Source organism: Phycodurus eques, chromosome 1 (genome assembly GCF_024500275.1).
Source record: "Phycodurus eques isolate BA_2022a chromosome 1, UOR_Pequ_1.1, whole genome shotgun sequence".
In the NCBI taxonomy this organism is placed as follows: domain Eukaryota; kingdom Metazoa; phylum Chordata; class Actinopteri; order Syngnathiformes; family Syngnathidae; genus Phycodurus; species Phycodurus eques.
In genome coordinates, this window is record NC_084525.1 from 45160043 (window position 1) to 45184491 (window position 24449).

Below are 24449 nucleotides of genomic sequence, written 5' to 3' on the forward strand. Positions count from 1 at the left end.
TATGATCCAAAACACACAAGTTCAGGTCTGAAGCATGGTGGAGGTAATGTCATGGCTTGGGTTGCATGGCTGCTTCTAGAACGGGCTCACTAGTCTTTATTGATGATGTACTATATAAAAAATACATTTGTCTAACTATGCAAACAACAGCCCTTTGCTCTAAAAATACAAGCTTATGATAAGTAAAAAGGAAAAAAAGAAATCATCTGATAATTGTCATATGTACACACACATTTTTGCTGTCAAGCAAGGGAGCAGAAGTGTAAAAACGTACCATGTCACAAAAGCTGCTTCTGAAATTCTGTTTCGAGATGAAGATTTCTCAGAAGGTGGAGTTCAGGGCATGGACAACAGCGATAGACGAATGTGGTTTTTTGTTGGATCTATCTCACCCAACACCTATAAAAATAGACACAAAAAGGAATGAAGACGCTGGTTTCTTTTGCTCATGAGGAGGGCGTATGGGACATTGTTCAGATTACAGCCTCTCATCGCGCTCTAAACAATCTCTCCCATCGCTCCTGTATTTATTTGAAATAGGGAGGTTTTACAAGACACAACACACTAAGGGGAGGGTTCCAAGGTGAAGAGGTGATAAAAATGCCATATTCGTTTGCAATAGGAGAGCAGACATTGTATGTGGGACCTTAAGACTTAATGGATGAAATAACACAATCGTGGAACTGCTCTCTATTGCCATCGAAGCTGCCACAACTGCTCTGACACAATGCGGTAATGCACACGTCACGCTGTCCAATTTAGTTGAAAAATAAGCTATTGGTCTAAGCTTATCACCGTATTGTTGTGTAAGTACAGAGGTCATGTAACAGCCTTTACAATCTACCATTTGAATGAATGGTTTATCATAATTTGGAAGGGCCAGCGCAGTACTGGACACCAGATGTTGTTTAATGTCACATAAGGCCTTTTCTGCCCCTGTATTCCATTGAACAGGTGATGTCATTTTAAGGTTGTCTTCATACATTAATTTTGACAACGGTGCAACAATTTCTGCATAGTTTGGAATCCATGCTCTACAATAATTTGTCAGACCTAAAAATGATTTTTTTAAGACTATAGCTTTCCTGTCTTCTAATATAGTCCTTCCTCCTACACTTAAATTATGGCCGAGATATTTGACTTGCCTTTTACACAATTGCAATTTATTCTTGGTAACTTTATGTCCCTCTTCTGCTAGATGATGCAGTAAGGCTAATGAATCTTTGCATGTCTCTCCATCTGGAGATGCTAGGAGAACATCATCTACATATAGTAAAATTTGGCTCCCTCCTCGGAGAGTGAATTTAGACATGCGTGTTGTCATTACCTGTGTATAAATGTTTGGACTTTCACAGTAACCTTGTGGTAATCTAGTAAATGTATATTTTTTGCCCTCAAATGTAAATGCAAACCAAAGTTGACTGTTCTTTTGTACTGGTACAGAAAATAATGCATTACTTATGTCCACCACTGTAAACACAGTAGCGTCTGGTCTTAATGAATTTAACAATGTGTGTGGATCTGGTACGCATGCTGCTCTCTGTATTACTGCAGAATTTACTGCCTGTAAGTCTTGTACCATTCTTCAACCCACTGAAGGTGTGGCCTTTTTTTTACGGGGAAAATGGGTGTGTTACATGGTGATTCTGGACACTCCACTATAACTCCTGCCTTAATTAGTGCTTCAATTACCGGTTTGATTCCTTCACGTGCATCTGGTTTTAATGGATATTGACGAATGCATAGTCTATATTCTGTTTTGGGTCTAGTTTGTACTGGTAAAATGATTCCTGCCGCGACTTTTGCTTCATTGTCTGAGTACAGATAATCTATAGTAATTTTAGCAGGTGTCGCATGTCGTAACCTTTTCTCATATCAATGTCTACTTTGTAGGGTGTGATGCCAGCTACGGCCTTTTTCACATCTTCATTAGTCCAGGTCCTATAGACCAAAATAGTTTCTTTTTTGTCCTCTTGGACGTTTGAATTTGTCAACACACCCGAATCATCGGGTGTGTTGACATCCGTCTCGAAGGACCAATTTAATGTTGGATCTATCTCACCCAACACCTATAAAAATAGACACAAAAGGAATGAAGACACTGGTTTATTTTGCTCATGAGGAGGACGTATGGGAGATTGTTCAGATTACAGCCTCTCATCACCCTCTAAACAATCTCTCCCGTCGCTCCTGTATTTATTTGAAATAAGGAGGTTTCTGAGTTACAAGACATAACATACTAAGCTACAAGACACAACTCACTAAGGGGAGGGTTTCAAGGTGAAGACATGAGACCAACACCGGCCATGTCCCCGGCCACGTCCTTGGTCAAGGCGCCCTTCTATCGGATGATTCCTGCTGAGTCATCTTCTTGAAGGCGAGGCATCTTCCTTTCTCAAAATCGTCCATAATACTAATGCAAGCTAAGCAAATAAATGATAACTTCTATAATATATTTAACAGGAACTATGCAGCAAAGTTGGAAAAACAGTTTCACGCTAATGACTCTAAATCAGTCTGGCATGCATTCCAATCGCTGACTAATTACAAGCGACGATCCCCCCCAAGCTGAGAACAATAGCACACTAGCCAACGACTAGTATACCTTCTACTGCAGATTTGAAAAGGACACTTTCACAGCTCACACCCCAGACCACAATCACACCTCTGACTTCTGCGTTAACCATCCATGAACAGGATGTGAGACGCATCTTCAAACAACAAAAGATTAACAAAGCGGCAGGCCCAGACCATGTGTCCCCATCCTGCGTCAAAGTCTGCGTGGACCAGCTCGCTCCAGTCTTCACACAGATCTTCAATAGATCTCTGGAACTGTGCAAAGTACCATCCTGTTTCAAACGCTCCACCATCATTCCAGTCCCCAAGAAACCTGCAATCTCGGGTCTAAATGACTACAGGCCTGTCGCCTTGACATCTGTGGTCATAAAGTCCTTTGAACGTCCCGTGCTGGACCACCTCAAGAGTGTCACAGGTCCCCTGCTGTACCCCCTGCAGTTTGCCTACCAAGCGAACAGGTCTGCGGATGATGCAGTCAACATGGGACTGCACTTCATCCTAGAACACCTCGACAGTGCAGGGACCTATGCGAGGATCCTGTTCGTGGACTTCACCTCAGCGTTCAACACCATAATCCCTGAACTCCTTTCCTCCAAGCTTCTCCAGCTCAGCGTCTCACCTTCCATCTGCCAGTGGATTTACAGCTTTCTGACGGGCAGGACACAGCAGGTCTGGCTGGAGGAGGCCACCTCATCCACACGCAGCATCAGCACTGGGGCGCCCCAATGTTGTGTCCTCTCTCCGCTGCTCTTCTCTCTCGACGCCCTTTGCACAATGTTCATTGCTATATTGTTATTGCTATATTAGTCATTCGAACTGCTCTAAGTGCTAGAGGACTCTGCATCCTCTTGCACAATTGTCAAAAAAATAATAATAATGTACCGGCATTACCAGATAACTAGCAACCCTTTCCTGCTCAGTGACTGTTTTTTTTTTTTTTTTTTTTTTTTGTCAATGTCTTTATGTCTCAAAAGTGTTCTTTGTCAATTGACTGTCTGTTGTCGTACTTGAGCGGCTCCAACTACCGGAGACAAATTCCTTGTGTGTTTTTTGGACATGGCAAATAAAGATGATTCTGATTAATACGTAATTTACTTTTAATGGGAAGTGTTGTTTTCTTGATCACCTTTTTTTTGACAGTGCATCAAAGTCTGGTGTTAGTTTTGTTGTGGCAATTCTCAGAACACATCTGAGGTGTTCATCACGCAGCTGGGATCTGTAGGATGTTTTGTTGGTGTTCATCACACTAAAAGTTTGTTCACACACATATGTAATGCCAAACACCACCAGCGTCCTCTGTGCCATCATCTGGATTTTTGGAAATTTATCTGTGCTTAATGAAGCATAAAACTCATCCAGTTTGAGAGTTGAACTTCTCTTTTAAGACAGTATCACATTGGAGATCAATCAGTTCCCGTGGCACTGTTTCAGGGTATTATGTGACTGAATCTTGGATGGCAGTTTGTCAGATAAAGGAGTTTTGCTGAGCCTGCAAGCTTGATTTTAGCATAATCAGCATGCTTGGTAGAAAAGTGAGGGGTGATGTTATATTCCTCTAAAACCGCAATGGTTTCTTAACAAATTAGTCATACAGCCTTTGACATACAGCACTTCAGTGAAAAAGTATTTAGTAGTCCATTCTATATTAAACACTCGGCACTCACTGTCGACTTTTTTCTTTGGCCCACTCTTGGTTCAAAGCAGTAGCAGAGTAAAAACAGAACAGCCAAAGTGAAGTCAATGTATCACTGTACCTACTGCGCTACCCGGTGGAACCACTGGGCATTACAGGATAACCTGGTGGAACCACTCTGCATTACAGGACAAGATCAAATGAATGTAGTCATGACTTTGATATGATTTGGGCAATTCTGTACCAATCTTTGGCGGGCTGGATGTAGCCCGCAGGCCGTAGTTTGCCCATCACTGCTCTAGGTTGTGGTGGCATATTGGAATGAAAGCGTACAGCTTTTTCATAACCTCTAGATGGCAGCATACATTTATAAAATGGGAAAGTGTTTTACCATTTCCCCCTATACCTATGTATAATGCGCACTATTGACTTTTGACAATTTTCTTTCGGGGGGAATGCACATTATACATGAGAAATTACAGTAATAGTTATCGAGATGTGAGATCAGACACTGCCCGATCACGATTGAAGTGACACGAGCCAGTGCTAGAATACTGGACAAAGTTCTTAGAATGACATAATTGAACCATGCATATATCTTGTTAATAAAATCTGTTTACTTTGTTTTATATTTCTTGTTTTAAATATACAATCCATGAACAAGCGTTATATAGGCCACTGATTATGAACATTTTGATTTCTGAGTGGCAATTGTGAAGGAACCATTCATTTTCAGTTCTAACAATTGAACAATTTCAAAATGCTAAATGTGCAGACATTCCTAGAAGTAAAAAAAAATTAAATTAAAATTGCCCATAGGTGTGAATGTGTGCGCGAATGGTTGTTTTTATTTTATCCTTACGCCCGTAACCCGCGTGAGGATAAAGTGGTATGGAAAATGGATGGATACCTATTTGTCTGAAATATATATACTGTATATCATCATCAACGATTTTCTGTCCACTGCAAGATGAAGGCCTCTTCACGTTTCCAACTACTATGGAATTTGATACCAGTGTATTGGTACACTGGTATCAAATCAATTTGATACCAGTGTATTCCGGTGTGCTTAATAATTTCATCAATCCATCTACAACCCCAATTCCAATGAAGTTGGGACGTTGTGTTAAACAAATAAAAACAGAATACAATGTTTTGCAAATCCTCTTTCACCTATATTTAATTGAATACACTACAAAAACAAGATATTTAATGTTCAAACAGATACACTTGATTGTTTTTAACACATAATCATTAACTTAGAATTTTATGGCTGCAACACGTTCCAAAAAAACTGGGACAGATGGCAAAAAAGACTGAGAAAGTTGAGGAATGCTCATCAAACACCTGTTTGGAACGCATCCCACAGGTGGACAGGCTAATTGGGAACAGGTGGATGCCACGATTGGGAATAAAAGGAGCTTCCCTGAATTGCTCAGTCATTCACAAGCAAAGATGGGGCGAGGTTCACCTCTTTGTGAACAAGTGCGTGAGAACATAGTCGAACAGTTTAAGAACAATGTTCCTCAACGTACAATTTAGGGATTTCATCATCTACGGTCCATAATATCATCAAAAGGTTCAGAGAAGGTTCAAAGGTTCAGAGAATCTGGAGAAATCACTGCATGTAAGCGGCAAGGCTGAGAAACAACATCAAATGCCCGTGACCTTCGATCCCTCAGGTGGCACTGCATCAAAAACCGACATCAATGTGTAAAGGATATCACCACATGGGCTCAGGAACACTTTAGAAAACCAATGTCAGTAAATACAGTTCAGCGCTACATCCGTAAGTGCAACTTGAAACTCTACTATGCAAAGCAAAACCCATTTATCAACAACACCCAGAAACGCCGTTGGCTTCTCTGGTCCCGAGCTCATCTAAGATGGACTGATGCAAAGTGGAAAAGTGTTCTGTGGTCCGACGCGTCCACATTTCAAATTGTTGTTGGTAATTGTGGACGTCGTGTCTTCCGGGCCAAAGAGGAAAAGAACCATCCGGACTGTTATGGACGCAAAGTTCAAAAGCCAGCATCTGTGATGGCATGGGGTTGTGTTAGTGCCAATGGCATGGGTAACTTACACATCTGTGAAGGCACCATTAATGCATACAGGTTTTGGAGAAACATATGCTGCTAGCCAAGCAACGTCTTTTTCATGGACGTCCCTGCTTATTTCAGCAAGACAATGCCAAACCACATTCTGCACGTGTTACATCAGCATGGCTTCGTAGCAGAAGAGTGAGGGTACTAGACTGGCCTGCCTGGAGTCCAGACCTGTTTCCCATTGAAAATGTGTGGCGCATTATGAAGCGTAAAATACGACAACGGAGACCCCGGACTGTTGAACAGCTGAATCTGTACATCAAGTAAGAATGGGAAAGAATTCCACCTACAAAGCTTCAACAATTAGTGTCCTCAGTTCCCAAACGTTTATTGAATGTTTTTAAAAGAAAAGATTATGTAACACAGTGGTAAACATGACTCTGTCCCAGCTTTTTTGGAACATGTTGCAGCCATAAAATTCCAAGTTAATGATTATTTGCTAAAAACAATAAAGTTGATCAGTTTGAACATTAAACATCTTGTCTTTGTAGAGTATTCAATTAAATATAGGTCTAACATGATCTGCAAATCATTGTAGTCTGTTTTTGTTTAACACAACGTCCCAACTTCATTGGAATTGGGGTTGTATACGTGCATAATTATGGCTGTGTGATATTTGAGGTTTTTTTTCTGTCAATATGGGGTGCTGTGTGTACATTATTGTGGAAAAAAATGAACTTAAATCCTTTTAGCAAATGGCTGCAATATAAAAAAAGCGAAAAATTTAAGGGGGTCTGAATACTTTCCGTACCCACTGTGGGGTATGTGTGCGTGTGTATATATGTATGTAACAAACAAACACACATATATAAAATGTCCTTAGGGATTTCCCACAAACTGTATATTGGTGATGGGCGGCTTTGGCGGAATCATCTGTTGTTCTCTCCAGGGTCACGGAGGTCATCAGCTGTCCGAATGTCATTCCACATTTGTGTGGCTGAGTAAAACTCCTTTGTTCAAGATGGTGTCCATGAGGTTTGTCATCTGTCTGCAGTTATGGCTGACACCAAGCCATTGATCAGGGGGTGAAGAGTCGGAGGAGCTTCCCCAGATGTTTCATGGCGGACGTCAAAACATGAAACTGAGGTCACGTCACGGAAATTTCTTTATCCCAATATGTGGTTACTCTAACTCCCGTCTATCAGCTCTCTCCTGTAAAGCAGGACATTATGGTGATTAGATTTTGTATTTGTTAAATTGGCTTTCCGTTGTTACAAATATTGCATCTATTCTTTCTGATGTCCACATATAAAAGCAGTTTCAACGAGGACGTGTTTAAATAATTCCCTCATACACATCCCATCAACCAAAATTAATGAATATGGTACCATTTTTTCTATTTTTATTACATACATAACAGACATTTACACACAGCGGTGTTAAACTAATTTTCGTCACCGGCCACATTGTAGTTACAATTTCCCTCAAATGGCCGTAATGACTGGAAATAAATGTTTAATTGGTTCATCATATTAACTATACATACACAAAAACATTGATGGATAACTTGTTTTGACAGCAAGAGTAATAGTTCGTTCAGCTATTCTTCAAGTTAGTGTAAAAATGAGTTTTGGTAACAAAAAAAAGGCTTTTGCAACAGCTCAGCATTTTTTTTTTTTTTTACATATGACAATTTGGACGTTTTGGGACAATTTTTAGCAAGAATCATGGTAGTTGACAATGTGCTTTCACTTGTGATTTACAGTTTCTAGAAACATGTTTGTGTGTAAATTCGTGTGTAGAAATCATGTGACTATCAGACAGTGCATAGCACACTTAGAGATATACTAGGCCAGTGGTTGTAGTCAGCCAGTCACCAATAGCTGTGCTCTCCTCTGTGGAACTCTGAAGAGCAAAGGATATAGATTCACCAGACATTGCCTCTAATGTGGAGTATTGATATTTATAGGTTTTATCAAAGCTACTTGTTGCTAAATGGGGCTAATAATGAATGAAAAGTAATTTTCATGCTAATAACTAGTTAGTTTGCCACATATAGAGTATGAACATTTTTTGTTTTGTTTTTACTTACTGGTAAACAAGACATGCCGAAAATGACAGTTGGCGTCGTACAAGCTGAACCCAAAGAGACCAGGCAAGGAGACAATGTGAAGGACATGTCATCAGGAGGAAACCATAAAAGGGTCAGAGGGGGGGTTTGACACAAGAAATGAGATAAAGGGTACAGGTGATGAGGACACAAGAGATGAGGACACAGAGGTAAGGCTAAAGGGAATGAGGACACAGGAGACATGAGATAAGGGTTCAGGTGATGTACGCCAGACACAGTAGACGCACCACGAACGGTGAAGGAGGAAGCAGAAGTGAGGCAAGCGTGTGTGTATGTATGTGTGTGCATACATGTATGCACGTCACCACAGCCGGTCCGTGAGAAAAATGCAGACTCCTAACCGGTCCGCGGTGCAAAGGTTGGGGAACACTGATGTACGTGATGTGGACAGAGGTCATGAGAACACATAAAACCAAGACATGCGATAAGGGTGCAGGGGAAGAACACAGCAAACATGGAAACACATGGGATGGGGACAGAGCAGATGAGGAGACATGGGAAGCAGTAGAAAATGAGAAAACATGAGATGATAGCGTGTGGCATGAGGTCAGAATGCAGACGTTTTCCTGGTGAGTGCTGCCCCCTCATGGTGACGAAGTAAACAAAGGATGTCACACAAGGTCATGATAAATAAAAATCTATTGTACTCTTCATTGACTAAACAAAGATCCAGCGAGTAAGTCACATAACACGCGAGGTTAGGTGTTATCAGTGAAAACTTGACCCAGGACAGAGAGTCGAGTGCTGAAACGCTGAACGGGACAGGACAGCGGGGGTGCCGTCTTCCCCTTGCCTACTTTCAGAGCGATGCTCTCTGATTGGCCGTGTGAAGGAGAATCTTCTGATAGGCCACCATGTTCTTTCGCGGACTGTGACAGGCCGAGCAGGATATCGCTGAGCTCCTGTTGCTCGCGGCCGTGGTAGCTGCAACAGTAGAGTGCCGCTGGATCCAGCGGGTGGGCTTCTGTGTTGAAAATGTAGCCCCCCGAGCTCAGGATGCAGTGGCCATCCTCCCCACCTTCAACCCACATCTCTGCCCCGCCGCTGTGTAGGAAGTGGGTTGGGTCAAAGAGTAAGTAGAGATACTTGATGGTCTCAGCAAGGAAGAAAGACTCCATTCTGTTGTCAAGCTGGTGGTCTCGCAGGTCTTTCACCTGAAAGCACAAACGCTATCAGCTTGGACCATTGGCCTCGCGCCACTTCTGCGAGGGAGGCACTCACACTGGCATAGCCGCATGGCGTTTTGGCGATCCGCTCGACGGACTCGACAGCATCCAGGCCAAGCTGCAGGTATGTGTGATCGTCCGTCGCCCTGAACAGGTACATGGCGCTCTCAATCAACTCTGCACCGCACGAGACAAAGAAAGGATACATGAGAGGAGGAGACAAGAAACGACAATGAGCACATATGAGATCACAATAAGAGTGATAAGGACACATGAGACAAGGGCACATGAAATTATGATACAGATGGTAAGACACAAGAAAGGAAACCCAAAGATGAGGATTTAGGAGATGTGGATAAATGAGATAAGGAGATGAGATGAGGATAAGGACACAGTAACAACATAGCTGGGTGGGGCTGTTCTCTCTCTCCGTTGTTGTCTGGCTGGACTGACTCCCGCAGGGGTCTTGCCTCCTAAATCATACACTTATCCCACACACTTAGATGAGTCACGTTGTCAACTTTATTACTCCACAATGACAGTGTGTGAGGTCAACTAGATTCCTCCCACATTCCAAACACATGCATGGTAGGTTAAGCGGAGACTAAATTGTCCGTAGATGTGAATGTGAGTGTGAAAGGTTGTCTATGTCTGCGCTACGATTGGCTGGTGAACAGTTCAGGGTATACCCCTCATCCGCCCGAAGTCAGCTGAGATGATAGACATGCTGCGGCTTAGACTGGGACGAGTCTAATTCAGGGGTGGTCAAAGCATAGCAAGCCCCCTCTATTCTTTAATCTGACCTGACAAGCATTTATCAAGTCACAAATACATTTTGCATTGTGACAATTTTCCTAAGAAATGGGATTTAATGTATTTTTTCATGTTATCTATATTGTAATAATTTCTCTTATAATTGGTTTAATGAGTAAATATTCATACAAATACTTATTATACATTTAAAATATATTATATTTATATATTCTATCTAATATATTTTACCTCATGAAGAGGAGACTGAAGGGAGAAACCGCCAGAAACTAAACAACTGAAAGAGGCTGCAGTAAAGGCCTGGAAAAGAATTTCAAATGAACAATGCAATAGTCTGGTGAAGTCAATGGGTCGCAGGCTTGATGCAGTTATTGCAAGTAAGGGTTATTCCACCAAATATTAAATGTTATTCACTAAATTAATTTAATCCAGTCTGTTCCAATACTTTTGCTCGCTTAAAAAGTGGGTAGCTTCAAACAAAAGGTGCTCTTTCCTGAGTTGTTAAACATATCCATCCATCCATTTTGTTCCGCTTATCCGAGGTCAGGTCGTGGGGGCAGTAGCTTTAGCAGGAAAGCCCAGACTTCCCTCTCCCAAGCCACTTACTCCAGCTCTTCTAAGGGGATCCTGAGGCGTTCCCAGGAAAGCCGAGAGACGTAGTCTCTCCAGCGTATCCTGGGGCGCCCCCGGGGTCTCCTCCCAGTTAAAAATATCTTGATGTAAATTCCATGAACTGAAAGCTGGAATTCTGAACTTTTGTCTCATATTCATCTATTGATCAGAAACCCAAATGTCTTCATTATACAACAAAAACAAAGAAATTGACCTTGCCGTTCCAATACCTTTGGAAGGGACTGGATGGCTTGGATGCAGCTGCTTGGCCATGGAAACCCATTCCATGAAGCTCTCTGCGGACTGTTCTTGAACTAATATGAATGCCCCATGAAGTTTGGAGGTTTGTAGTGATTGATGCTGGGGAACGTTGGCAACCTTTTCACACTATGCACCTCAGCATCCGCGGACCACACTCTGTCAGTTGACGTGGCCTACCACTTCGCGGCTGAGTTGCTGTCATTCCCAAACGCTTCCACATTCTTATAATACAGCTCAGTCGACTGTCGAATATGTAGGAGTGAGGATATTTGCATTTTCAGTTGCATCAGGAAGTTCTAAAGTATTGCAGCACATGTGGATGAAGCAAATGCTGTTCTCACATATATTGACAGTAAAACAAATAACTGAATTGAACTTTATTTAGCATTTTAGTATCATTTATATTTGCTGGTTATTTTTTTATGATTTTCAATTGTTTTAGCTATTCACTGTAGAATATGTTTATGTTTACGTTAAACACTGATTATGTTGCAATTTAAATGTAATATTTTTTGTTACTAGTTTCATTGAAGTCATTTTTCAGGATTTTCTAATATAATTTTATTTTATTCAATTGTAGTACATTCTTATTTTTAAAGTTACTTTAAATAAATGGGTCAGTTTTTCCTCATACCTACCGTTGCTGATTATTGTTCTCAGTTTGAGTAATATAGTAATCTAATTTTATCTAAAGTTCTGCCTTTGAAGAAAGTAATGAAAAATTCTCTAAAATATAATTTTCTCATTATTCTGGAATTCAGAAAAATCATTTTTATAAATTTAATTGGACAAAAACAGGAAAAGTTTAATCTGATCTGATTTCATGTCCGACTGAGAAAAAAGGAAACTTCTGTATTTGCAACCACCGGAAATTCCCAATAGGGCTGTCAAAATTGAATATTCTTAGAATTGAATATTCTATCGATCATTCCATCGATTAAGCTGATGAATATATATTTTGCATTACGCTGCAGTATATAACTTTTTTTTTTGGGGGGGGGGGAGAAGTCATTTTCACCTAAATCACTCACTGGAGGAGATGACACAATTCTTCCTATCAGCTCCTCTAACATCTTGAATTTTTCAGGATATGATCTTTTAAATTTCGTGTCGATCAGTGAAGTTCCTGTGCTCCGCGTTTACTGGGGCACTGGAAATGACGGACTGAAAGTGATGCATTTTACCGAGCAATGGGCAGGGCTCGGCCTCTTGTCTCCAGTTTGTAAAAAGCTAACTAAACATTATTTTGCTTTTCTGTAGTAGCAAATAATTATACAATAAGTATCTTATTCGGCAAATCCAACAGTTTTTGTCGCAAGCTGTCTTTCAAAACAATGTTATTTTTTATTATTCCTTTGTTTAAGCAGGTAATGCAATTAAGAACAGTTTCTAATTTACAATGTAAACCTGGAGGAGATTTAGGGTTCAGTGTCTTGCCCAAGGACACTTCGACAGCGGAGAGTCAGAGCCGGGAACCACTGACCCTTCACTCAGTGGACAAACGACCGGCTCTACCAACTGAACCACTGTCGCCCCAATAAGAATAAGAATGTTCACAATAAACAGAATCACACCGTGGGAAGCAAGGCTAGGCATAGCCTACATCAGTGATTCCCAACCTTTATTGAGCCAAGGCAGATATTTTACATTTGAAAAATGTCACGGCACACCAACAAACAAAAATGTCACCAAAAGTGCATGCACAAGTCAATTACACACTTTGTGCCATCTAATAAAAAGAGTATTTGTTCTGTCTTTCTTTATATGCCGCTGGCGTAGATAGGTGAACAAATAGACATTATTTTTGGTAAATAAATTATATTCTGACCAATTAAGTGAAATTTTATCATTTCTGCGGCACACCAGAAGAGCTCTCACGGCACGCTGATTGGGAATCACTGGCCAACATCATATCAAAGCGATGGCTTTGTTATTGTAATGCAGAATTCCAGCCTTGGGGGTGAAAGAAGTTACGCACTGCAGCTTTAAAGTTTATTGCGAAATCATTTTTTTCAAATTAGTTTATTAACTAATTATTATTGTTTATTTGGTATTGTTTAATGATTAAATAAAACCATACGCATCACACGAGAGGGAGTGATATTGTATTCAACAACCTTTTTGAAACAGTTACTTCTTGGGTACTGGTTCATGTAAAGGGCTACTTAGTTTGATATCCACTTCTGAGGCTGCTTCAGGTTATTGCAGGTTATACTACGAATGCAAAAAATAAAATAAAATAAAATTTAAAAAAATAAATAAATAAATAAATAAATAAATAAAAATTGTAAAAGATTAAACTGTTATTTATCCATAAATTGATTCATGATTCACTTATTGGTTTGGTCTGTAACATAAAAAAATGGGGGAAAATGTTGATAATTGTTTTCCAAAGTAAAATCAGATGTTTGTAAATGAAACAAAGGCTCTAAACCAGGGGTCCTCAATGCGTCGAAGGTAGTATTGGTAGATCGCATGACATCGCGTGACATAAAAATTTTTTTTTTAAAAAAAAGACATCAGCCTATCATCCATCCCGTTGCTTGATTGATATACATATATTATCAATGATATCTGAATTTTTCTGACACTTAGGTCACGCACATGCGCAAACAACGCTGCTAAAAGGTAACTGCAGATGCGCAAACAACAGCGAAAAACTGTGTCAAAACTAACAAGCTAGTCAGTGAGTTACCTCCAATTTTTATCTCCCGTGTTTTCTCTTAAACTTAAGAAAGGGTATAAAAATGAGTGGGGGAGCTGGACCAAGTAAAAATACAGAAACTTGCCACTTTCATACGGAATGGGACGAGGAGTATTTTTTTCACAATGACATTTTCGAAATGTGTATGCCACATATGCCAGTCTGCCATCGCATTACCAAAGAACGGAAATGTGGAGCGGCATTTTAGGACTGTGCATGGAAAATACGACACTGACTACGCATCCCTGGCTGATTCACTTCAGTGGAAGTCATCGGAGTAAACTCAGGTAATGACAAAAAAAATTACATTGTTAATTATATTGTGTTGTGCAAGATTGGCTCATGGGGTGATGCAAGGTACATCACATTGGTGCTGTGCTGTATCGGCGTACCAGAATCTTAGCTCACTGGTAGCGCTCTGCACTCTCAAACCGAAGACATGGTTGCGGCCCCCACACCCCAAAAAAAAGGTAGATCGCGGGAGGTTGGCTGCTTGAAAAGTAGATCTTGGGGCAAAAAGGTTTGGGCACCCCTGCTCTAAACGATTAATCAAAATAGTTGATTAATTTGATGACCGTGCAGACTGTGGTAACGTGCAGACTGTGGTTTGGCATTGTTGAGTTCTGGACATAAATATGGATCAAATTGCAATGATTGCGAGTTCATTCGTCCTTTATCTTTCATTGGAAAAGCAACAAACACGAACATTAAATATCTTGTCTTTGTCGTGTATTCAATTAAATATAGGTTGAACATGATTTGCAAATCATTGTATTCTGTTTTTTATGTTTAACACAACCCCCAATTCCAATGAAGTTGGAATTGGGGGTTGTACATCAAAGCTACAACTTTAATAATAAATAACATAATAAAATGTGATCATCAAAAATAATTTCATTGAATGTGTAAACATTGACACACAACACTATGCCAAACAGGCAACGAATCAAATTTAGCTTGGCCTTTGTTTCAATTCAAGCGTATTATCGTAAAAATAACTAATAATTAGATTTGAATCTCAGCAAAAAGGATGGAAAATTAAAATGAATACAATTATGAGGTGATAAAATAAAGAATAAGTATTACATTTAAATAAATAGTGCAAATGAAAATATGTCAATTAATCTAACAATTGCTAGCTGTCTTCATTTTTGCATGGCAGAACAAAAGGTTCCTCTGAATATCTGGGACAAATGAACAGTCACAAGAGTCCATTTTTCTTTTTGCAACTCCTATTTTATCTCCACGTCTTAATTAGACACTTGGACCTGCTTCTCAGACACAACCAGATCCAGATCCTCATTCCTCGGTTCAAACAAACAATTAAGGACCAGTCCTCTCCTCACTGTGATAGACCAGCTGGACATGATCTGCTTGCATGTCTTTATAAAAGTTGGCAAAAAACCAGGAGCTCACAGCATTATTTTTAATGATGATGATGGTTTTCACACATACATCCATAACCTCGTGGAAATCTGGTGACATCTTTTTTTTTTTTTTTTTTTTTTTTTTCCACAGAGAAAACAGTGGGTCCATTTAGATTCTGGTGCACGATAAAAGTATCTGCCTGATGACACCTTGATGCTGTCCAGTCATTGACACTGCACCAATCGCTGCACAGCCCAACACAATTCTGCCAGTCCAGGCCATGCTCAGTAAAATAATTATCCATGCAACGGAAACATTCTTGACCCGTAGCTCGTGTTGACAGCTCTCTACAAAACAGTATGTCTTCATGCAAACTACTGTCCCAAAAACAATGAACAAAAACCATACAAAAGACCAGTGAAACAAATACGACACGGGCTGATCTGATGAGCAAATGTTTCGCCTAAATGTAAGCGTAGCAATAGAGGTTGTCCGCTCCAGAGGTGGGTGGAGTAGCCAAACGTACTCAAGTAAGAGTACTGTTGACAATAATTTGACTCAAGTAAAAAGTAGTCCTCCAAAAAAAGTACACAGTAAAATAATTACGAGTACTGAGTAAATAGTAATTTTGGATTTTTTTAACCACAGCATTAACATAAAAAAAACCATTAAAGAAAAAATTGTGAATATGCAAATTCTGATGTTGCTGTGTGTGTGTGTGCACAGTCAAACTACAAACAAAAACATTGCAATTTACTGCACGCTGTTTTCTCAAGTTATAAGTGGGCTGAAATGATCACATTTGGGCAGACAGGGCCAGACTAATTCTACAATACATGAAAGCTGTATTTTTTTTCCCGTCTAAATGTAAACACGAGAAGCGCCCCATTGCCTTCATGGAAACAACGACCTTCCCAACAGGGCCGCCGCCACCAACGACCCCCCCAGGAAAAACTCATCGGATCTATACGATTCACGTAAATGGCCTATTCTGAGTTCAAAACGGCGAATTTCGCCAAAAGGCGACTGATTTGCATGTATGATTATTATTTTAGTTATTGTCTATGTTTTATGTACAGAAGTTTGTTAAAGCTGCAGTTATTGTTAAATTGTTGATGATTAAGTTGCTTGGTGTTGGGCTATTCCCTAATTGCTATTCACAACCCTTCTGATTTTCTCCCACCATACACTGGTAGCACTGCCTGGCTCACTACCCCTTTCCTAATCTGACCATACCTTGCTATTTGTGGAATCCCTTTTTCAATGAGTGTAGCACTACTTTACCAGTCCACTGGTAGAACCTGCCTTCTGTAACGTTGTAGTTATCAATATGCCATTTTATACTGCTTCTTTGTCTTGCTGTGTGCGTGTTTGCACTGTTCTCTTTTCTCTGTCCATCCCCTCTCACACGAATATCACAATATAAATAACCCCGGAGGGAGTAACGTATATCAAAATCCCCTGTTACACAGAAAAAAAAAATTCCAGTATAAAAAGGTATACCGATCCTCCATTCTGCATTACCAAGGAGTTGGACATGACAGGTTAAAATAAAACAAACAGACATGAGGACAGGGAGCCAAAGACAAGGACACGTGATGACGACATGAAAGACAAATGAGACAAAGAAAGCAAGAATGTTTTAATGAACAGACCGGGTCTGAGTGGGTATCCCTCCCTCTTATCCACAGGGTAGCCCTGAGAGATGCTGTAGAACTCAGGAAGCCCTCCAAACTGCCTCCACACAGAGTAATAGTTCTGGAAGGTTCTGACGGCACCGTCCAGATTACCTAGCAAAGTCTGCAACAAAGACAGAGTACTTTAAAGCACTGCTCGCTCCTCACCGAGCAGTAGCATGTGGGCGGCATGGCTACCTGCAGGCCGGGCCAGAAGGCCTCCAGGGACTGGAAGACGGGCATGGACACAGTACCTTTGTGCATCTGCACCCACAAGTACCAGTCATCAAAGCGCGTGTAGTTTTCAAGGGCCCGGTCGTAGGCTGTCGAACCAGAGTGACGCCACATCACACGTCGCTCCTATCTCTGCAAGTGTCACTGTCTCTGCCTGTCACTGTGACTCACCGTCAAACATGTGCAGCAGCTCCTCGTCCTGCAGCAAGATGGCACCCTTCACCAGATACTCAAAGTAAGAGTCCACGCCCGCACCAATGCCCGCGTCCTGCGCCACCCACTTTTTGGAGACCACATCGATGTGATTGCCCACCTGCAAGCCCACAATGATAATTAATTCTTCTTTCAAATAAATGAGAGCTCAGGTCAGTGAGCATCTGAGGATTAACTCTCTGTGTGATTTGCTTTTCCTTGGACTTTTTAGCCTGACACTTATACCAAAGAAGGAACAGCTGCAACAAGGGCTGTTGAGAGGAATGTGTGACATCACATTCAAATTAGTAAGCATTTTTTTAACGTTTTTTTTCTTACCTTTTACTGTAATGGACGTTAAACAGGAATCCAAACGTTTATTGCTACCAACAAATTTATTCGTCAAATATGTTTTTCAAAGGGTAGGGGTGTAAGAGGGTCTTTCCCAGCTTGTCTGTGAAATTCAAACTTGTACATAACTGTAATGATGAACAGATGCCTGTAAATGACAGCATTGCATCACTTTGGATTTGAGATCAGAGGTATCGATAAAGGTTAGAGGGTTATTCTTGGATTGTCACGTCGATTATGAGAGAGTATTGCCAACATGTTGGAAGTCGGACAGGTTTAGGCAACTTACACTCAAAAAGAGTATGTATATGTATTGTATAAACAGAGTATTTGTCGTAGTAGAAAGTCTGTGTCACAATCACAGGTCATGTATTGAATGGCGAACATTATATGAAAAACTCGAGGCAGTTTTGCTCACGGCGTGTTTCTTAGTTGTTTATCTGTAAATGATTTTGCCATCCAAAGACCATTCTCAGTCTGTTTGTTGTTTTATAGTTTTATGCTTATAGCAAATAAATAGCATCAAAGTCACTGCTCTGCTTGACGTTTTCTTTTCACAAAAAGCTCATTTTCTTTTCTTTGGAGTCAGAGACTGGCGCTTTTACTGAAACCGACCCATGCTTTTGTGCTTATTATTAAACAATGGGAAAAAGGCGAGAAAAAACTTTTACTGGTGATAGAAGAGAGTCTAGTCTTTCTTGTATAAAGAAAGTCTTGAAAGATCAGTCAAAATGTGCTAAAATGACTAACAATATGGGAAATTCTACTTTGAAAATGGCTGGCAGTTGAGTTAACAGTGGTTAACTTATTTGTTATTATTATTAAGTTATTATTAACTTATACATGGGCTGGGCGATATGGCTGAACAATGGACCACAATGTAAGTATTTCATTTCAGTCAATATCGATATTTATTGATATATTTTTTTTTTTTTTTTTTTTTTTTTTTTTTTAACTTATTCAAAATAAAGGACATGTACCAGTCCAATGTCCGACCTGGTCTTCCACAGAGCCCTCAACGCCCGGCGTGCAGTGTCCTCAAACGTGGTGTCACCGGTAAGTCGGCTCAGTGTTGAGAATTCCAGAATGAAGGTTCCCACGCCGGCGGTGCAGGTGACTGATGTCTCAGTGGGACTGACGCCCCGCAGCAGGTTGACCGTGCCATACGGCATTCCGGTGGGGGTCTCGAATGCTGGAAGATGTCAAAACACCATATGAGTGTAGGGACAATGTGGCCATGTTTCTTTGTAGGTTTTATGAGCTCCTTTAAGCTTCCAAATGTTCTGCTGTTCTACTAAAAACAGTTTTGAAACGTCACAGTGTGTGTGTTTAGTACCAGGCAGCAGTTTCCTGGCGGCGTCCTCAGCCATCCTCAAGAGTGGTCCTGAACATGGCCAGCCGGGCTCCAGCTGCACACCGGCCCGGCCTGAGAGCAGGTGGGCAGACAGCAGACCACCCACCACTGAAGGACGGACACCGAGAAAAAAAAATATGTTCATGTCCTCTGATACCCCTGGTGGATTTGATCATCATACTTTGACATTATACAGTAATGCAAAAAAAGTGTGTACCATACATCACAATAGTGAAAGATAGAAAAAGATACTTGATCACACATAAATGATCAGATTAAAGCGTTGAAAGAGCCCATGCACCCCGTTTAAAATGTTCAATCCTACCAAATGACAAACTTTGACGCCATACTCAGCCCATTAGAAGCCGTAGGAAAGAAAGCTTGACAGTTTACTATCATCTATCTGACTACGATACTTGGACCAATTGGGGCTTATTTGGGTTGAATATCTTAGTAGGATTCTGCCTCACAGTTCTGAGGTTGGGGGTTCAAATCTGGCCAAGACCAACAAACAAGAACTGAAAGAGGCTGCAGTATAGGCCTGGAAAATGATTTCAAATGAAGAATGCAACAGTCTGGTGAAGTCAATGGTTCGCAGGTTTGATGCAGTTATTGCAAGTAAGGGTTATGCCACCAAATATTAAATGTTATTCATTTTTCAGAACTGAAAGAGGCTGCAGTAAAGGCCTGGAAAAGCATCCTTGACAATTCACTATATTGATGGGGATTTTCATATAAAAAGTTGGTGCTTACAGCCTAATGTTATTGCGTTTTATGCATTAACTGTCTTTGCTTCCATTAAGTTGCAATTGGTGATTGCACTTTGTAAAAGCATATTTATACAGTTAGCCCTTGCTAAAGTAGAATTTTTTTGGGTCCATTCATTTATTATAATCCATTATTTATTGTTATTTAAAGATTCATTTTGCACTCCAAACTTAGTTTGTTGAAAAGTAATATAATAAAAATAAAGTTTTTCCCCTCACGAGGAATTATTGTGATTAATAACCGTGATTACAATACTGATCAAAATAATGTATTATTTTGGCCATAATTGTGAAGCCCTAGCTGGGGCCATTGCTTTATGGTTGTGGTTTAGTTGATGACGAAAGGTACAGGTAAAATTACATGTGAGTTAAGCCACTTTACTCAGCCAATCAAGTCTGCATTTCAGGGAGTAAGCACTGTGATTTTAAAGTGTAGACCAGAGAAAAATGGAGACTCAGAGAGAGTCAGAGCAGGGAAGAGAACTAAAGACTATTGTGCTGGAGAAAGTTGAGTTAAAGATAGAGAAAGAGAGCGATAGAGCTATATTCTCCAATTTTTGCAAACAAAAAAAATTGCCTGTCTTTTTATACCGCACGTGGCGATGTGATTGATGCCTTTCCCTTCATTGTGTATGTGCTGAGGGGGTAAGAGCGCATTTTTGCAGTTTTGCGGCACGGGGCGACAATATAGAGGGTGGCTGATGCTCCGCGGAGCGACCTCAAATAGAAAGAAGTTCTATTTTGAGAGCGACATCGCGGTGACGTCAGAATGATCCTCCAATGAGAGAGGGGCTGGCGGAGTGATTTCCGTGTGCTATTTTTGGCAGAGTTGTACAAGGGAAATGAACAAGCCTAAACTCGCTGAGGTCCCGACGAGTTAGTTTGTGCTTAAACAGTGGTACTTTGTTGCATGGAAGATAAGGGTGTGGGGGTGTGCTGCTTGAAAGCTCCTAGTAGGGTGCATGTGGAGGCCACATGGAACATCTGTCGGAGACAACAGTGGCTACAAAGGATTGCTGTAAACTTTATGAGAAGCGAGACGTGTGGAGACAGCGTCTGGCACCAGTGGCAAACGGCCATCATTCTACATAGCAACGATGACGTCAATGGACCCTGGACCAATCAGACGAAGATGATTCCACACTTCCTCTTTGAAACATAGTATAAGTCTGGGGCAGGAACGGATAGCTTGGTTCAGACTACACTATCTCTGCTAAGGCTAAGATAGGGGTAGCTGCGGACCCAGAGCTCTGAAAAATGTAGAGACTCCTTTGTCAGGAATAAATTGGTTGGCTTTTAACACGTCGTTATAATCGTAGTTCTTTCATGAAAACGAACATGCTTGGAACCTCGAGAGTTAATAGGTGATTTTAAAACACAGGTTGCTTTAAACGATGACCCCGACGTGATCCTGGAAGGACATTAAATAAGAGAACAGAGGAGTGGACAGGGATTCAGTTGGACTACAATCTCACCGGTGCACCGACAGAAAGGTGAGCAGAAACCTGTTTGATTATATCACAAATTCTGCACATTGGAAATTGTGAAATTTGGGAGATTTGTGGTACAATTGTTTCATTGTCAATAGTTACTAAGACGTGTTAATTGGAAGTCAGGGTAACAGAGGACCTGATTGGTCAGGATAACAGTGGACCTGACTGACCAGGGTAAAAGATGACCTGGTAAAAGTAGGGTAACGAGGTTCCTACTCGTCCCGTCGTAAAGTGACTTGAAATTGGACGCGGTTTCATACTGTGATGTTTCTGTAAACGCTGGGGATTTTGGGAACCCTAAAAACCGATTCAGAATAAGATGAGTGTGCCACCAAAACCCTGGGGTGTGAATTGGACAGTCGAGAGTAGAGGTAATGAATGTGATATGCATCAGTGATTACCAGAAGTCATTGGAGGATTTGTGGATTGAAATAGAAGGTCAGTTGTTGGCTGGCATTGAAAGTGGAAAAAGGAAAAGAATTGTTCATGTAGTTTCATGTAGCAGATGCGTTTCAGAAGGGGGAAAGAGAGGTTATTCTAAAGGGAAAAGAGATTAAGGAAAAGTTGGACACTGCAGAATGGCTGGAGAAAAGAGATTTGAATAAGAAAATAGAAGATAATGAAAAATTGACAAATGTTCACGATATTTGTGCGGTGTCCACTGACATGGCAGCTGTTCGGTGCGAAAAAGAGCGACAAATTGACCCACTAAATCCAAGTACGGACCTTTCCAAAACCGGCCCACCAGTGACTTCCCTTTATCCGGTTTTGTCGGTCGAGGGAGCCGCTCAAATGACAGACCAAGACACCGGGGAAGTAAAACTCCCATCAATTCCGGACGAGCCCCCAATCAACAAGGTGGGTTAATATACCAAGAATTGTCTTTAGAAGATCTTGAGTTTTGACAGAAACGGCTGCCCGGACTGGCTGCTGGCGGTGAAATGTGGATCCAGGCGCTGAAAAGGTTGACGGATGGCATGGGCCTGGCGTGTGCTGACATAGTGAGATTGATTCGCGCCTGTTGCATTTCGGTTCATCAATCGGATGATATTTTGACACGGTCTCGTCAGAATAATGTCAAACCTGAAATTTGATTTGCCCCTTTTGCTCCTCCAGCGTTTGCGGTCATCCGTGGCATGTTCCCGTCGTCCTCGCCGACGGTGCCGAAGTTCCCGGACTGCAAACCTCATGGATCCCAGTTCTCATTTTGAAAATTGACAATACTAAGGACCATTGAATTGAGAGAAATAAAATTATAATAATAATACCTAAATAAAAAATGTGAAGAGTAGGTGGATAAAGAAATAGCACCAGCTATTAGATGGAATGTAGAAGCACAAAAAAACGGCGAAAAGGTCAGATGATAAAGATTGTTTATAAGAAATAAAGACAATGAGACGCAGCAGGAACGCAGACAACAGGGAGGGGCACCCGAGGCCTCTGCTCCGCTCTTATCTGACCCTGCGGGGGAGGAGAAGCATATGCTGGCTCTCCTCCACCTTCTTTAAACAAGAATGTGATAAGCCTGTATTTGCCTCGGCCAGCCACACCAGCACATACAAGAAGTAAAACTGCTGGTGTGGGTAATTGGAGTAGAATGATGGGTGGAGTATTAAGCCCAGACTTCTCTCCAGAACAATTCTTGTTGACAGACCTTAGTCAAAAGAAGAGTGTGTGAAAGCGGTGGAAAGCTTAACACCCTACAAAAGAGCTGTAGAAGAGTGTTGCCGTGATATGCAAAAACTGGTTTGCACATATCACTGAAATGGAATGAGATCAGAAGTAAAAGAGTGGATTAAGAAACATGATGTAAACCTAGCCACTCAAGGCTTGGATGAGTTCATGAATCATGCTAGACATGCTGAAAGTAGAGTACGAAATAAAATAAATAAATAAAAAAAGAACAAACAAAAAATGGAAGCAGAAAAGCAAATGTGGATGGCGCAGAGTTCAACGAGGGGACGAGGCGGGAGTCGTAGGGGCTACACCAACAGAGGCAGGGGAAGCGCTCGCCAACCTGTACCGGACCATGCATGCTTCAACTGCCGTCAGTATGGACACTGATACAGTCAATGTATTGGTCCCACACAGATGCAACAGCAACCTCCAGTGGGACCTCAAAGAGGCGGCTACAGAGCTCCACCTGGCAGAGGTGGACGCGGCCCGACACCAATAGGGATGCCTGGAGCCCGGAGACGGAGGAAAGGCAGAGCCTCTTATCCCCACTAAGGTCGACAAGACGGACATCCACATGCTAGTGGACACAGGTGCCACATATTCGTCTGTGGGTCTACCACTTCCCGCATCCAAACACTCAGGGAAGACGACCACCTTTGCAGGGGTCCCCATGAGTCTGCAGATTTCGACACCATTAATGACTGAAATTGCTGGACAGACACATGCACATCAGTTTGTCCTGATGAAAGGGGGGGCTCCAGTGAACTTGATGGGCAGAGATCTGCTTATTACAACCAGGGCTACCATCCATTGCAGCCCGGATGGACTGACGATACGTTTCCTAGATAGGACCGTGATGAACAGTGGACGGAAATTGTCGCTGCCGGACTCACTGTGGTCCGAGGGGCCTGCCGATGGGGGACTATGTGCATCCGTGACTCCGGTCCCGTTCGAGGTAGACCCGACTGCTTTTGTTAACATGCCGCAGTACCTCTGTAAACAAGAGGCCACTGAAGTCATCGCGGAGACCCAAATTCTTACTTCCACACGCTTTGGTCCACAAATGATTTTATGAAACCCTCCGCTCAAGGGGCCCAGTTCAGAATTTTTTGTTAAATCCGATGTTTTTATGCAAATAAGACTTCTGCTGAGGACGGAATGGGTCCGTGATGTCACACACATGGGCACAAAACAGGATGTCACATTCCGCGTCACATTCACAGCCACGGGACGCCGTGTTGACGAAAGTCAATACCGCCCCTCGCATAGGTCTTGTTGTGACGGATTTGTGGCAATTTCAAAGATTTTGTGCAACCGGAGCCAACATTTTCTTATATTTATCAGTTCTAAAGCATTTTCGTTTTGCCACTACCTGTTTTCTGCTCCTTTGTCTGCCCTTTGCTTTTGTTGTGTGTCTGTTTTGTCCAACAATTGTAA

General features: G+C 41.4%; 1 protein-coding gene across 5 annotated transcripts in view; it reads right to left on the reverse strand.

Annotated features, from left to right (window-relative positions):
- Positions 1 to 3090: 3090 nt before the first annotated feature.
- Positions 3091 to 24449, reverse strand: part of edem2 (ER degradation enhancer, mannosidase alpha-like 2) — a 55584-nt gene continuing 34225 nt past the window's right edge. For 4 of the 5 annotated variants that reach the window (XM_061694106.1, XM_061694124.1, XM_061694142.1 and 1 more), the window contains 7 exons: positions 19058 to 19183; positions 18702 to 18913; positions 17350 to 17491; positions 17143 to 17267; positions 16924 to 17068; positions 9608 to 9729; positions 3091 to 9540 (listed from right to left, as the gene is read on the reverse strand). In XM_061694106.1, the coding sequence (XP_061550090.1) occupies positions 9085 to 9540; positions 9608 to 9729; positions 16924 to 17068; positions 17143 to 17267; positions 17350 to 17491; positions 18702 to 18913; positions 19058 to 19183 (1328 nt within the window). In that variant the 3' untranslated portion in view covers positions 3091 to 9084. The remainder of the gene's footprint in view (positions 9541 to 9607; positions 9730 to 16923; positions 17069 to 17142; positions 17268 to 17349; positions 17492 to 18701; positions 18914 to 19057; positions 19184 to 24449) is intronic. The other variant, XM_061694134.1, reaches the window with a different exon arrangement.